The following is a 17,446-nucleotide window of genomic DNA, read 5'->3' as shown; positions in this document are numbered from 1 at the left end:
ATGTAACATCCATTGTATAACTGATCCTTTTTTGTTTAAAAAATTTTAACCATTGTTATAACTAGGGAGCGGAAGTTGATGAAATGTCATCTTTTTTCTGACATCTCTGACACGATGCCAATTAAATATACACATTATTACACTTCATCTAGAACCCAAAAAAGGTAACTTTACAGTGCATTTTTTGCCAATTTTTCAGGTTGTAGGTCATTTTCCCCAATATTCGGCATTTTTCAGTCATTTTTCGCAATATTCAGTGTATTGTTTTGTCATATTTTGTCACTTCTTTCATATTGGTAATATTCTTGAGCCTTTTCACCAAGGTGAACATAAGCCTATCTATATACAGGGTTATTATAAATGATGGACCCATTTTCAAAACATCATATTTATTGAGGTACAAATCCAAAGTGAACAAGCTATATACCAATGGAAAGAGGAAGGTTCAAAGTTTGTTACCACAATGTTTGTAACTGTTATAAATGTTCAATGTGGCCACCGTTGGACATCGTCCTCTGACACACGCGGTCGGCCTGTGCTTTTTCCTTTGCACACACTTCCAGTCGCTTGAAATTGCTAATGCTTTTCCTAGTTGGTGGTTTGCTACCGAATTTGGTACGGAATGCCCGCTGCACTGCAATCTGTGACTCACTTTTCGCGAACTCAAGCATGCAGAAAACCTTGCGCTCCAAGGTCGCCATCTCGCTCACAACTGACAGAGACGGTCCTCTCGCGAACTCTACCGGCCGCTTCCGCAACCATCACAGCCCGCCGGCCGCTGCCCGCCAGAAACTTTGAACCTTCCTCTTTCCATTGGTATATAGCTTGTTCAATTTGGATCTGTACTTCCCTACCTATGACGTTTTGAAAATGGGTCCATCATTTATAATAACCCTGTATATCTCGCAGGATTGCAGTTTACGAGCAAAAGAAATGCTGAACTGGTGACAGGTTGGTGACTTTTTTTTTAAAGCAAGATTTCATTTTTTTAAATTTCCTTTTCATTTCAATTTATAACCTGAAACTAACAAATTTTAATGGTATTTTTTTGCATTTTCACATCATTTTTTCCCATTTTTTAGGACATTCTATAGGTCATATACCTATATTTTTACGTCATCAACTTCCGCTTCCTAGTTATAACTGTATCTTTAATCAAACTAAAATAAATGTCTGATGAAGGGAGTGTGTGTTCTCCTGAAACCTCACAATGAAAAACTGTGTTTTTATGCTTGTAATAACCGTAGACTACAAGAGAAATAAAAATTTTATAGGCTGCTTTTCCGATTTTATAAAGTTAAAATCTGCTTAAAAAAGTTGTGATTGTGTATAGGTTGCCTAGATTTACCAGAGCTGTAGCGAGCAACAAATTAGGCTTTAGTTTCCACAAAAGTGTAAATTTGACATAATAGTTAATGAAAATTAGGATAATTGCAGTGAACTGCATGATATTTTCAGTATTTTCCCTCTACATTCTTTGGTTAAAAGGATTCTGACTGCATTTAATACCCCACCCTCAAACTAGTCAATCTTCCCTGGAAGATACTGACTTCCTATATAATAAGAAATTAAAAAGTACTGTTGTGCATATGTTTTGGGTTTACTGGGGAATATTTCTGCATTTTTCAGACATATTTTAAACTTTTTTATGACATATTTCTTTATTCTTATGACATAAGTACATACATATTTTACAGTTTTAGAGGTCATTAACTCCCGGGCCTTACTAATAAGTATCCGTTAGTATTTTCAATTTATCTGAAGCCAGAAACTTTAATCAGCTTACAGTTTATGAAGAAGAAAGCAACCGACATCAGGATATGAACACCTGCACTCTATTTCATGTGATCAGTTGCGACTTTTTCTATCTGCATAGTGCAACTCTAGCGCATAGATTTCGTATTAGTTTCATGGCTAAATTCAACCTCTACCATCATTACATCATCACAAGAAAACAAGCCATCTATCCAACCTCTATACTCTCAAATATGGTTCCAAGTTCCATTCGGACACACATCGATATATCACTCAGTGCTCTTTGTGGAGTTATTAATGGTATATTCCTATAGTTCAACCTTTAAAGTTTAAACTGCTATTGTCAAAACAATTATTATAAAAGAAGTTCCTAACTTACCAGCTGTTGTAAAGAGTTTCCTGACAATTGTGGTGGAGAGTATTTGGTGTAATAGTAACCAATCTGCAAGCCAGCTTGAACCAAGAGAAACAAACCACATGACCACGTAAGGTAAAGCTGATAAAAATCCATTCTGCAAGTACAATACAATGCATATGAGCAATAATATACTGTAACACAAAGGAAATTCTTGTGCCAATAAATGTTCAGAAGAATGTAGACATGTTTGAACCCTCACATAAATTGTATCTTGCATCAATGAACAAAATCAATACAGGATATAGACTTTCTTTACTCTTAACTTATGTTAAAAAAATAACACTAATTTATAATTTTTGTTTTGATGAGTAAACCCCATATCTGGGGTCCGAGTCCATATATACTTATTACTTTCATGAAATTTCGTATTTCCACGTTGCACAATTTAATGGGAAATATGAAAGTTCATGTAAGTAATTCTCAAACTGCATTTACCGCATCCATCATGAACAAATATACTTGTTTAATATCCGTGTGTGATCGAAGGTTATCTATTTCCATTGAATTTGTACAAAGGCATGTATTAGTTTGGGATCATACAGTTTTGAATTGACAGTACCCACGAAGATTTATGCACACTATTACTTGTAATAATATGCCTAAAAATATTAATCAGGAACTTTTACTTTTTCATCAACTGGACATAACATCCTTTCTTTCATTCAGTAAATCTTACACTTTTAATTCTTTAAATTTAATGTCCTTGGCAGAAATTTGTATACAAATTTTAGAGACTTTAACTACACGCAAGCTAGATAATGAATTGTTCTGTTCTTGCACTGCATTTTTACCTATTCATGTAATAATAACAATAACAATATTAAAATAATTAACCTCTTTTGACAATTGTTACGAAAAAGCACATTAATTATACCAACAGATTAATGATAAACATTATTTTTGTTGTTATGGTTATTATTATCATTACTATTTGAAAGACTCCCAAAACATACTTGTACATACATGCCTGATTGATATACTGTATAATAGCAACATTACTTAAATGTGTAAATTTAGAAATTTCTTGTTTAAGACTGTGCTGAGCCTTACATTTGGCCTGTATGAGCAAAATTGTTTCTGGGAAATTCCTCTCCTTTCAAAAAAACTGTCGTGGCATTCCAAATTATGAAAAATTACATGTTTCTAGAATTCTTTATAGAACATTTAATTGAATCTACGTGTGGTATGTTGATACTGCTGTCTAGATATCTGTGATAAAAAAATGTCTAGACAACAGTGGAAGCATATCATATGAACATTCACTTGAATGCTCTCGAAGAAATTCTAAATACAAATTATTTTCAGAATTTGGAAAATCCTAGCAGGGTGGTTGTTTCTTTTGTTTTTAGAAGGAGAATTTTCCAAAATGTCTTTGATGGTACATGCCAAAGGTTCAGTGTAACCATAATCAATTAAATGCAAGATAGAAGACTGAACAAAAATTTAAAACTCAACATGTCTTGAAGCCATATACAGGGGGAGGGGTGATGTTGAGGTAGGGCCTTTCATAGTGCTCAAGAGGGGAGAACATAGGGGATGTCATCCCCCATAAGATATTTTTCATAAAGCATCCCAGATAATTTGCATAAGCATCTCCTTTCTACCTACTGCATTGTCTCCATGTTAATCCATACAAGCAACCCCCCAGCCAGGAATAACACTTCGAGCTCTGGTCACACACATTTACAATCTTGGCCACTTGCAGAGGTGATGTGAACAGCACAATGCGATAGCCTGCTTTAATCCCCCCCCCCCCCTCCTCATCACTACCCATTTTTGCAAGGCTGGTTCCATTGCTGGAAAAATTCCCACCTGAAAACACGCATACTGGCGATCGAACCCATATCTTCCATGTGGCAGACAGACAATCTATCAACTGGATTACTGGGACTCTCATATAGGACTGAATAGTTATATAAAACAGTGGCATATTCTGATAATTTGACCTGGTTTACCGGAACAATTCTCATTTATTTTTTTATATTTATTATATATTAATTACATATAATAGAAATAAAACACCAATACAGACATGCATGTGAAACAAAAACAGAAGTCCTACAATTTCAAATCTTCCAGCAATTTGTAAATCTATTAATGACGTTTACCCTCAAATCCAAATTTACAGCACCATCCTATAAATCAGGGGTTCTCATCCTGGGGGGTGTGCCCCCCTGGGGAGATGGAGAATTTCAGGAAAGGCATGGTGAGCAATGAAAAATATATACATCAATTACCCCCCCCCCCCAAAAAAAAAAAACGTTGTGACAAACACAAACCCTCAAGGTCTCAGAAAAGAAACCTCTGCAAATAGTTCTCTTTGTCACTGCTAGATGCAACTGTATTCACACATACGTCTTATTTACACTGCCCTATACCTACCCCGATATTGCTAGATCCCTCTGCATCTCTGTTGGAAGCAGACGAGCAGTGTTCCTAAGGAAAACTTTTACAGTGGCTAGGGTAATTTTACTACCGGCTGGTGGCTATACCGCACAGAACAGATGATCAAGGTTTGTTATTGTGTTCCGAGTGATTGTCGTGCGTAGTAGTGCTAAACATGGCTAAATCGTTACCCAAGAAAAGACTGTACAGTGATGAGTATATAAGATTCGGCTTTACATACATTGAGAAGAATGATTGTCATTTACCTCAGTGTGTTAGTCACAATGTTCTGAGTAATGATGCAATGCAACCAGGGCGTTTAGAATGCCATTTGACTACCAATCATTCCGGCTTCAAAGACAGACCACGCAAGTTTTTTGATGGGAAGAAAAATTCGCTCAAACGAATGAAACATGATTCAACTGGAAGTTTTCAAGTGGAGAACGAAAAGGCTGTTGAAGCTTCTTACAAGCTCACTTTGCTTATAGCAACACAAAAAACAACATACCATTGGTGAGTCGCTTATAAAACTATGTTTACTAAATGCATGCAGTACTTTACTTGGAGAGGAAAGTTGCAAAAAAATTGCAATAATACCGCTCTCAAATGACACAGTAAAATGTAGAATTGATGAGATGGCACAAGATTTAAAAGAAGAAGTAATAGAAAAGTTAAAGAAATCTCCGTTCTTTTCTCTGGAATGTGATGAGACAACTGACATTTCAAAGCACTCTCAGTTGCTGTTTTACTGTAGATATATTGACAGAAAACTCTTCATAGAGGAAATATTATTTTCCCAAACTCTTCAGACAACCACTAAATCTAAGGATGTTTTTTCTGCTCTGTGTAACGTTTTGGCAGCTAACAATCTTCCTTGGGAGAACGTTGTTGGAATATGCAATGATGGTGCACAAGCCATGATAGGATGCCATTCTGGATTTGTTCAGTTTGCAAAAAAACAGAACCCTAACATCATTGGTTCTCATTGTATCATACGCAGACAAGCTTTGGCTTGTAAGACTCTGCCTGAAACACTTACAACTGTTTTGAAATTATTAATGGAAGTAGTGAACTATGTCACATCTAGTGCTCTGAACACTAGACTTTTTGAGGTTTTATATCAAGAGTTGAATAGTGACCAACATACTCTTCGTTGGCTCTCAAAAGGTAACATGCTTGCTCGGCTATTCAATCTGAAATCTGAAGTTGAAATATTTTTGATGAGTTCAAATAAAAAAGATCTATACATGCAATTTACAGATGATAAATGTATCTACCACTTAGCGTATTTGTCAGACTTCTTTGAATCGATCAACCTTTTGAATTTGAAACTGCAAGGACAGAAAAACATTTTGAAGGCTTATGATAGCATGAAAGGTTTCCTGCAAAAAATATATTTGTGGCAACGTTGCCTTCAGAGTTCAGAACCCAACTTTACGTCCTTCCCACGTCTCAACGAGCTTCTTGATGACACAAAATCTTACATTAAATTTGAAAAGTGAATTGAAGAACTTGATTTGAGAACATTTGGCATCCTTGAAAACCGAAATTGGACACCACTTTCCAGATATTTCTTCAGATAGCTGGCAATTTCAGTTGACACAAGATACGTTCAAAATAGAAGTGGACTTGCTTCCGGATTCCCTTCAGGAGCAGGCAATCGACCTAAAATGTGATTCTCAAGCAAAAGAGGAGTTCCCAAACATGACCGTTGAAGATTTTTGGTTAAACTTATTTTCCTGTGTATCCACAAGTTGCTATGGAAGCTGCAAGGTTCTTGGTGCAGTTTTCATTAACGTATCTATGAGAGTCTGGGTTTTTCTACGCTGGCTTACATCAAATCAAAATACCGAGCACGGCTGGATGTTGAAAATGATCTGAGGTGTGCATTATCGCAGTTGGAACCAAACATTTAAAAACTTGTGAAAGAAAAACAGTGCCAGCCCTCTCATTAATTGTGTTCTTAGGAAATAAAACCAAATTATGCAGCTTGAAATTTTAAGTGCAGGCCTATTAAGCACTTTCTTTAATTAATGAAAATGTTCTATCAACAAAAAAAAGTATTAGTATTATTTAATATCTGTAATAATGAAAGCATTATAAAAAAATTTTTGATTTAGAATTATTAAACCTAACAGCACAGTAGAACTTTTGTACATAGGGAAGGGGTGTGGACTAATTTGTGGATGCAGGCCCAAAAAGGTTGAGAACCACTGCTATAAATTATGTAACCAAAATATTCTGTTTGTACAACAACACACACATTTTGGAAAAAATTTTGACAGCAAACTCACTTTCAGCCACAATATAGATTACAAAACATCTAAAGCCATGAAAACCCGTGGACTAATTTACAGATATCACACATGTTTTTGCCCTCAAAATCTATTTTGCAACATATGTTTTACCTATTCTTGAATATGGTTCATGTATTTGGTCAATGTCCTTTGAAAGCAATGTAAAGAAAACACAAAGTTGTAAATTTTTTCCTCAAAATAGTCAAACATAGATGTCCAGCCTTTGCAAATCTTTCCAAACACGAAATTCTATCCACTCTACAAATTCATGATCTTTCTCTTCACCGTCAAGTTTCAGATTTAAGATTTCTTTACAGAATTATGAATGGACAACTTTTCACTAACGAACTCTTACCACTTCACATCCAGATCCCACATACCAACAGCAAATGCAACAATTTCTATACACTAAGTCTCCAAGGTTATCACTAAAACAAAGGTCACTTCTGTATAGGCTACAAACCATGTACAATTAATTAAGTGATCCTTCAGGCTTCCATCTGTCCAAACAGGCTTTCAGAACAGCGTGCATCAAGCAGCTGAAGAGTAATTAATATTTGTTATATGACCCTAGTTGTTATTGTTTTTATTCTTGTGTTATATGTCTATATATGTGTGTGTGTGTGCGCACGTGCTTCTCATTTGTTAATTTCATTTTCTCTCTGTTGATATCCTGATGTAAAATGGATTTTCTCTGTATTAAGGATTTTTCGAATAAATAAATAAAAAAAAAGTTTGGTTTACTAGGTAACATAAATTTGATTCTGAATCTTCGTCTGAAGAAGACCCTGTTACAGGGTGGAAACGTTACGTTTTTAGTGTACATTTTTATACAATAAATTTTGCCTTGTCAGCATTTTAATACTTTATTAACATGGAAACAAGGCTCAACAGTGTTACCATAGGTAACATGGGAGAACATGTCACTGATATAAATAATAAACATCACATACCTGGTCAATTTTAAAATGCATAATATCATTCATGTATTTTGGAAGATCATTGAGGAGTGTGTAGAAACCCCAGTCATGTCCTATGTGCACCATAATTAAACCCCACACTGGTATTGAAGTAAAGATGGCAAGCCATGGTGTGTGAATATCCTGTAGATAGAAGATATTCATTAGTTTGATGTGTATATACATTACGCTATGTATTCACTGCATCTGTAAATCCTTTAATTTTCATTAATAATGCAATGACAGAACTGAATGCATTTCAGTTATTGTTTTTCTGAATAAATATTCCAAAGGCAAGTTCCCTTTATTACTCAGCGTAGTTTCTATTTTTAATTTACTTGCTACTGTACTGTGTTTTGGAATTCCATACTATTATTTTCGAAATATATATTTTAGACTAAACTACATTAACTATTTATAATACAAGTTAAATTTAGTATGTAAACGTCACTACAATAAATTTAAGAGACCTGGCATCTGGAATCATATTGCAATGTTATAGAACACTGGTTCAACAGATTTGAAAGTCATTTTGGACACACACACATGTATTATATTATACATATACACTATATAATGACCAGAGTTAGGATTTTTAGGGGAAAATTTCATTGGAAAAAAGGAAGGGAAAAGGTGCTAAAATAAGACCCAAAAAGGGTCAAAAAAGGTGCTGATAATTATACTACTTATTAAAACTTTCCCTCATATTTTAATAGTCTAAGCTATTCACTCGAAGCTGTGTACACATCACACACATAGGTTGTGTTACAGTTATTCACCAGTCAGAGAAAAACACAAAGCTGTTGTACCTTACAACATTAAGCATTTCCAAATTTTTAAAAGTGAGTTTGTTTCTTTTCGGAGATAAAATATCTTTATATAAGCTGAAGCTTCTCTCTACATCACAGAAACAAGTGGGGTAAATTTAGTATTCACTCGGAATGGCAACTCTGTGCAAGTGGCAAATTCAACAACATCTGGATTCTTGTCAAGGCTAGCCTCAAGTTTGTCTCTGGCAAAACCATCTAACTGCCCCCTCACAGTAGTAAATGTAGTAAAGATATCCAATTGTTTTTCCTTTTGGATGCCTTGTTCTTCTAAGCTTTGATGGCTGTCGACAGGTTCATGTAGGAATGTACACAAAATAATTCTTTTTGTAAATCATCTATCTTGTCTGGGAGGAGAAGTTGCTGTGCCTTGGAAATTGCACCTGCGTCGGTTAAATCCAGGGAAAGCATAAACTCCTTAATTTTTTCAAAATTTTCACACAGAAATGCAGCACACTCAATCCATGATCCCAGAGAGTAATGATGGGGAAATGTGGCAGGGGCAGGCAGATAGTTTCTCTGTAGGCAAGAATGCAACTCGGGGTCCTTAAGGAGTATTTTTTCAGATCAGATATGAACTCATTTACAATGTTGTATTCGTTCCTAATAGATTCAGAAACCCTGTGAAGGACATGAGCCAAACAGGTTACATGCTTTAACTTAGGGAACAATGACTTCAATTAGTTAAATGCCGAAAGCATGTAGGGAGCCTGGTCAGTAACTACAACGACAACTATTTGGAACTGAATTCCACCAGGCCACAGTTTTTGACAGAAATCCATAAATGACTGCATCACTGTACTGGCATTGGTTTTCTGCAACTCTTACATGTTTAGTAACATGGGCTTAACTTCCTCACCTGTCAGAAGAAAACCAAAATGTTCAAAACATTGATTGAGTCTGTCGTCTCATCCAGAATGACACCTATATCGCAATCTGACACTTTCACCTTAATTTTACGAACAGTTTCTTCATACACAGGTTAAATATAGTTTTTCCTTAACGTACTCTCATCGGGCACTGACAACCGTGTGTACTTTTCAAGGAACCCTTTCAAGGCTGGACTTGTTGAACCATGTGTAAAAGATGCACACAAGTCAACATTAAATTCCTTTAAATATTTTTTCTTGGAAGAACACTGCTCAAATGCATTGCATAAGAGAGGCTGCTGAGATTTACTCCTTGCAGATTCTTGTTCTTTTCATGCTTAGAGCTGGAAATATGTTGCTGGATGCGTTCTCTCTTGTGTTTTTCATCTAATGTGATTCCCGTATCACAAACCGTGCATCGAATAACAGTTCCATCACTTTCCTTCTATCTTAAAAAAAATAACGGCAATCTGATGCATATCAGTAGCGGTCTTTCCATTGTTGATTTCAAATAGGCAACAATCAAGCACAGTTTAAATACATTCAATTTCAGTTATCAATGTGAAAACATCTTAAAGAGAAAAATGTCGCGAAAAAAGAAAATAAAAATTCAATGATTTGCTGAGGAAATATATTTAAAACAGCAGTAAAAGGACACAAAAAGGGGAGGAAAAGCGATTAAGAACACGAAAAAGGGGGGAAATAGATAAATGTCCCAGAAAAGGGAGGGAAGGGGAAAGGTTATCAAAAAAGGGGAAAAAAGGTGCTGGAAAATTAGCTTCATTCTCATGTTGAGGCAACATTTCACACACTGAGTCCTTCCAGAGAGGTCTCACTTTCACTACGAAAAAAAGGTGCGCACCTAAAAATCCTAACTCTGATAATGACAAACACTAACATTTGTTAACAAATCCCAAAATTATACGAAAGGTAGTATTTTAAGGTTATATGTCGTAACTAACATTGACTTTCTTTTTATGCTTTTTGGACCCATCTTGTTCCATCCTCAGCAATAGAAATGTTTTCTAGCAGTGAACACTGAGATTTGGTGACTAGCTGTGTTTACCCTCCACAAGTTTCTGTGACAAGCAGAAAGAAGGTATAGTTGTCGTCTGCTTTGGATGACCACTTTACTTCAAAGAAAGTTCCGAAAGATCAGTTTTCCCTCTAACAACCACATGTCAGGTCCACGTGGAGTCCAGTAAATTGTCCCCTGAAACCTTTCCCACCAATAGCGTCCGTCCAAGAAATGACATAAATTGTCAAGTCCACGTGGAGTAAATCAGATGTTGCTAATTCAGTTTCTTTCGAGATTTTTGAACGTGAGGTTGCGTTATCTTTGCTAGGTTGTGTTATTGTATTGTGCTACTTTTTTTATACAATATAAGGGCCTTGGGAGTATAACATGGCAGTGAATAAATGGATGTCTAAACACTGCAGACAAAAGTGACAACAGTGCTTTTCCGAAAAACAGGTGTTGACTCGAAACCAGATATGTGTCCGGTCGACTTCCTCTGGGGTTGTGTCAAAGATACCGAACTGGCATTGCTTCCAAGACTAGCACTGTAAGTGTTGACAGTTTTGTCTAGTTTAATGTTACATGAGAAAATTATAAAAATAGTTTGTAAAGAATGGCTAATGAAAAAGTAAGTTGGGAACAGAAAAAGCACAAAATACGATCAACAAAAAGTCGTTGTGTAAACTATATTTAGCCTAGCCTGTTGTTTGCCAGTCCTCACCAAATGTTGACTTTTCTAGCAAAAACCATGTGACCTTGTTACTACTTACTGTCAAACACCCCACGTTGGAGAGAAGTCCCATTATAAATACACAAATGTATGAAGGGTGTTCCATATTGATTTACATTTTCGAAATTCCCACTATCCACGGTCCGCCATTTGGCTTGTCATAACGGTCGCTGATAGGTAGTACATACGTCTGCATCTAGGTGTCAGTACAGGACAGAGGTGAACCACAGCGCATTTCGCCAACAGCTATCAGTACGTGTACGGACAGCATTGATTAGCAGGGACAGTGTTGGACGTGCTGGACGACATGAAAAACTCAATATGCTGACCAAGGCAGAAATTTATTTTATTTTAAAACATAAACCAAATGTAACGTTTGTGTCAGGTGAAAGTACAGTTGACAAGGGAAGGCCACTTGCTGGAATGTTCCAGAAACAACTTTCTAATAATCTTGTGTCTGGAGGGGAGTGATTTTTGTGTATATACGAGGTGTGGCTAGAAAAAAACCGGATTGATGTTGATGTCGACAAACGGCAAGTTCGTCAAGAACAAGCGGTGCTTGGGTGTATAACGTGATATCTTGCCTATCGGCTGTGTGATTGACCAGGGTGTGCGGCGCTCAGTTCTTCTGTAGGGGGCGGGGGGGGGGGGGTACCAAAGGTACCGAAGCTTTTTCTTTAAAGACCACAAAGTCAGAATACATAACATACTGCTGCTGAAATTTTCTGTTTCCCAAAGTAGTAATAATACCACATTTTTAAAGTTGTTCTTCTGACACCAAGACACAACTGAAATATTCTTAAATATGCTAACTTTCTTTTTAATCAGAAATGCACACTACGAATAATAATCTATCTTATTATTTTTTAATTTGTTTTTCTTTGTTCCCTCATTTCAGAATTTGTAGAATGAAAATATCAAAAAACATGGCTAGAGTCATGGATATTTCACTTTTGACGAAAACACGAAATGTGAAATAACATGCTGTAATGTTAATTTTTCATGTTTCTAAAAGGTGTGAGGTGAATTTTCCTACCCTGTTTAGTCACGAAATGATGCGGAATGAACTGCAAAATGTAAAATAGACTCTTAACACAAAATTTAGAGTTTATTTATCGCCGCAAACACTTTCTGAAGTTTGAATTACACTGGTCGACATGGGTTCTGATGTTTGGAAACTAATTGTGGTTTCTGAAACTACATTTGATGCTGATTTCAGAAGTGACCTTGTTTTTGTTGTATCACCCTCAGTTATTTAGAAATCTTCATTGTTGTATAAATCGTAATTCCTGCCCAGAAATTAGAAGTTAATAATATTCCCGATAGATGGCAGTGCACCTCCTATTACATTATATGATTAACAAAATTGCTGAAGATGCCTAGTAACAATGAATGATTCAATAAATTTGTTTCTTTTGTTATTCGATACCAACTAATGCAAATAGTACAAGTACAGGCACAAGTACAGGCACTCCGCAACCTTTCACACAACATGAACTGAATGATCTCGTAAGAGACCTAAATTTACCAAAGGAGAGTGCCCAACTTCTTGGTTCCCGACTGAGTAAGAAAAACCTGTTGTCTCCAGGAACACATTTCTCATGGTACAGGCATCGAGAGACAGAGCTACTCCCATACTTTACTGAAGACGAAAACCTTGTTTATTGTAACTGTAACAACATAAGGAAAGTCATAGAATTGTATGGTATTTCTTACAATGTAAGTGAATGGAGACTTTTCATTGATGCATCACAGACTAGTCTGAAGGGTGTTCTGTTAAATAACTGTAATGTGTTTCCATCGATTCCAGTTGCATATTCTGTGTCGCTTAAGGAAACTTATGAAACTTTGAGGTTCATGCTACTGAAAGTGAAATATGAAGAACATGGTTGGTCTGTCTGTGGAGATTTCAAAGTGATAGCTTTGTTGTTGGGTCTCCAGGCTGGGAACACAAAATTCCCCTGCTTCTTGTGTGAATGGGACAGTCGGGACAGGGAGAATCATTGGAAAGTGAAAACGTGGCCAAGTAGAGAATCTCTTTCTCCAGGGAAGAAGAATGTGACACAACGGCAATTAATTCAGTCGTCTAAAATACTGCTTCCTCCGTTGCAAATTAAGTTAGGGATAATGAAACAGTTTGTGAAAGCGTTAGACAAAGACGGCGAATGCTTTAAATACATTGCCAGGAAATTTCCATCCGTCACTGAGGGTAAGCTCAAAGAGGGTATTTTTGTTGGCCCTCAGATACGGAAACTGATGTTGGATGCAGATTTTGAAGAAATAATGACTGCTACGGAAAGGGATGCCTGGGTAAGTTTCAAAATGGTGGTTGCCCATTTTCTGGGCAATGAAAAACACATTAACTATGAACATTTTGTGAAAAATCTGCTAACGAATTTATGTAAACTTGGTTGTAAAATGAGCCTCAAATTGCATTTCCTTAATTCACATCTAGATTTCTTTCCGAGTAATCTCTGACACTTCAGCGAGGAGCATGGGGAAAGATTTCACAAGGACATAGCAGAGATGGAACGGAGATACCAGGGACGATGGAATGTTTCCATGATGGCAGATTTTTGTTGGATGTTAAAAAGAGATGTTCCTACTTCGGGTGTCGGGGAAGGCAGAAAGTCAAAAAGAATGAAGTTTGATCCTGAGTCTCAGTAATTCGAAATGCACTATGTTATATCTCTTTCTAGACATGTGTAAATGAAAATGTACATGAATATAGTAGTATATAATATAGATTTTACAATCTCAATATATGTCCCACTGATTACTATATTTGCAAAAATTATTTATTCTATGTGTCTGTAATATGATTATATAAACCCCAAATGATCCCAATAATACCATAATAAGACCCCTATATGCTATTCAGTTTTCACGATTTGTGAAAAATTGTGACGTGATGGAGCAAAACGGTTTTCAAATTTGAATTCAGCATGAAAAATCCTTTCAGAGTCACCTATTCATTTCAAAACATCGTTCAACTTTTGAAAAAATGTCAACCAGTGTTATCCTGCAAATTATGCAATTCACAGAAAATTAGTTAATTCTGCTGTAAATATTTGAGAAGCAAAGAATAAAATTAATACTCTGGTAACTACATAAATGTGCTATTAAAAGGGATATGTTCATTTAAGTGCAGTTTTTAAATCAACTATAGGATTGATGAGCGTTTAAAAATAGACGATGAACCATGTACAATGATTTCGGCTTCGTTATTTAAGCATTTGGGTTCATTAACCACAAAACAATATTTTACACAATCCGTGCATTCGCCTTCATTCACAGTACCGACATCTTACCAATCAACAAAACAGAATATACCCTGACAACGTGCAAGTTATCTTCTTCATCTTGAGAGTGTAATATAAACCTATCAAGGATTATATCGACAATTTTAAAACCAAAATGTATTTGCATGTACTACTTTTGATCTGATTTTTCACAGCTATAACACTGAAATTTTATTTTATTTACTGCTTTTGAAACCAAAATTGGCTGTTTTTGTACTGAAATTTTGATTTTTTTCATGTACCAAAAATATGCACCTTTAACCATGGCATAAGAAGAATATATGGAAAGATGCACATAAAATGTCGGTGCTTGGTAGAGTGAGGGGGGAGGTGCCAAACCACAATCCTGCCTGGAGCATCAAAACAGCTACCTACGAGGCTGTTCCTCTTTATGCTTTCATGCCTTCTTATGTCTCTCTCCCAATCTTTCTCTTAACTGATTTTGCCGTCCATATTTATCTCTATCTTTTCCTCTTACTTACTTAATCTATCCCACACCTTGTTTCACTTAATAACAACACTACTTGCAAAGAAGTGTATATCAATGCGCAACAATGCATTCCAATCATATTTTTTCATCCTTTGTTTGACTTGGTTTATTTTTAGTTCACTCTCTGCCACTTTTGGCTAATTGCGAAGATGAGGATGGATGCTAATACGATGAAACTCATGAAAGGATAATCACAAACACTCATGGACACCACACAAGTTCCACAGAAGATTATACTGGCTGTCAATCCACATGCCAGAGCCTTGCAAAATGCAGTCCAAGGTGTACACATGGAAGAGAGGCTGACATTTGGTGCCTATCAAAAGGTTCACCTCTTACACCCCTCATTTTTCATTCAAACAACATAGTGAAATGAATGTGAATTGGGTTCAACCTTATGTTGTATCACATTTTGTCTTTCAAGAGCAAAATATAGAGCTTCAAGGCACGCACTGCATTTTATGGAACATTCCATGTGAAATTTGGCATACTTGAAGGGTCACATGAGGTATGGTAATATGCACAGTTACAGATCCATATCTTTTGTTTTCCAGAATTACAGTGTTGCAAACTGTGAGATTTTGACCATTTTTTTCAACATCTTGTTAACTTTAAATTGCAATATTTCGGCCATCATGGCACCTATAGAAGTGATTCTAACGGCATTGGAAAGGTCTTGAAGGGCTCTTTCACACGCAATATAGCATGCTTATGTCAGCGTAAAAAACATTTGAAGGTCGTGTCAAGAAAACTTTGGTAGCCATTTTCTCAAAAACGGGTCTTTTAATTTTCTTCAAAAAATTATGTCATACATATACTATAACTCAATAACTACAAAGTTTCAAAATGGGATGCCAATGGGATCCGGAGTTATGTTAGATTTAGGTTAGGTTAGGTTACGTAATACATGATAAGAGATTTTGATAGACAAATTACTATAATTCAAAAGTAAAAAAAAGTTAACAGAAATGAAATACAATATCTCTTAAATTAACGTAAATTAAGCTATGTTTACATTCCCAGTTATTAGTTATTCGAAATACAGGGTGATTCAAAAAGTCCGATCCCATAGGTAACTCCGTTATTAGTGCACATAGCAAAAAATGGAAAGAGGGGGAAGTTGTTGTGAGTAAGTTAGATTCAATCTAAAGTGCTAAAATTTTCAACGTATCATGCACAAATCAGGCTGTACAATGGTACGAGCCTCATTGGAAACCAAAAATACCACATGCTTGTCTCGGAATATTTGTATGCCTACGCAATATCACACAGTACTGGGTTAATTAAGAATTGATGATGATAATTACAGGCAAGTATAAAACTTGAACATGTAACGTGCATAGCCCCCTCCTAACCCACACCACACTACAAAAAGGTAACCGGGACAAATGAGAATAAAGTAAAATACGTACTTCACACTGTGCCACTGCGTGTGTCACACATTTACTTCTTTTCATTGCTTGCTTTAGCTATAATTATCATCAACTCCTGGGTTGGACCCAAAAAAATATGGTAAGCCTAAGCAGTGGTTAACTTCATGCACCCCTTGCTATGCTTCTGATGGCAAGCTTATCAAGCCAACTAATTACCGTGTGTCGAAATTGCAGCAAGGTTGTCACAGAAAGTTGCATGATTGAAACAGCTTGCATCACATTTATATGAAGCTTGCCACAAACGTTTGTGCTATCTGGGCAAAAACAAATATTTTTATAAAAATCTACAGAAAGCCTTACCTTCCTATTGTTATCACAAAGTAGACCAATACTGTTTTCTATATAAAACTTTTCTTCATCTGAAATGAATGGGTGCTCACTCGGACTGTTGTAGCAAAGAAGGATCCACGCTACGAACCAAACAACTCCAATACTGCCAAAAACGTAGAACACACTCGTCCAGCCTCCGGATGCATACTTGATCAACACTCCACTCAGAGCAGTGCCAGCTACAGTGCCCACCTGAGACCCTGATGAGGAAATAGATTATTGCAAGTTCAGATAAAATAGCCAGAGAAACGAAATTGAGCAAAGCAGAAATTACTATGCAGTGGAGTATTCTCCATGTTACCACATATACCACTCATAAACTAACTTTTCTTATATATTTTTTTATGTATTTAGTTTTAATATATGGGAAATCTTTCATTGTATATTATGCAAAATATTAAAAGAAGCTTCTAAACTAGAATTCAAGTAAAGTACTTAAAGACAGGTTTATGTACGCCACTGATCATTCTTCATCACACCCTTTCCTCACTGATTGTACGTGGGTAGGGCGAGGGAGCCAAAGAAACCGTGGGAGAATGGCTATTTAAAATCACAATCCCTACATGGTCAGTTTCACTGCTGGAAACAGCGTTGGCAGGAGAAAACTGCTTTCTGCACCACACTTGGCTGAGG

The 17,446-nt window shown here is 36.2% G+C and overlaps 1 protein-coding gene across 1 annotated transcript in view; it reads right to left on the bottom strand.

The window, feature by feature from the left end:
- Positions 1–17,446, bottom strand: part of LOC145989938 (putative inorganic phosphate cotransporter) — a 58,089-nt gene that overhangs the window by 16,270 nt on the left and 24,373 nt on the right. Inside the window, exons 5-7 of the mRNA XM_083125469.1 lie at positions 16,784–17,013; positions 7,809–7,958; positions 2,135–2,267 (exon numbers count right to left, since the gene is read on the bottom strand). Of these exons, the coding sequence (XP_082981595.1) occupies positions 2,135–2,267; positions 7,809–7,958; positions 16,784–17,013 (513 nt within the window). The remainder of the gene's footprint in view (positions 1–2,134; positions 2,268–7,808; positions 7,959–16,783; positions 17,014–17,446) is intronic.

The sequence above is a fragment of the Lepisma saccharinum genome, chromosome 7 (assembly GCF_977018435.1).
Source record: "Lepisma saccharinum chromosome 7, izLepSacc3.1, whole genome shotgun sequence".
Classification (NCBI taxonomy): Eukaryota; Metazoa; Arthropoda; class Insecta; order Zygentoma; family Lepismatidae; genus Lepisma; species Lepisma saccharinum.
Note: the sequence above shows the minus strand (reverse complement) of the source record. Positions and strands in the feature narration are given on the sequence as shown.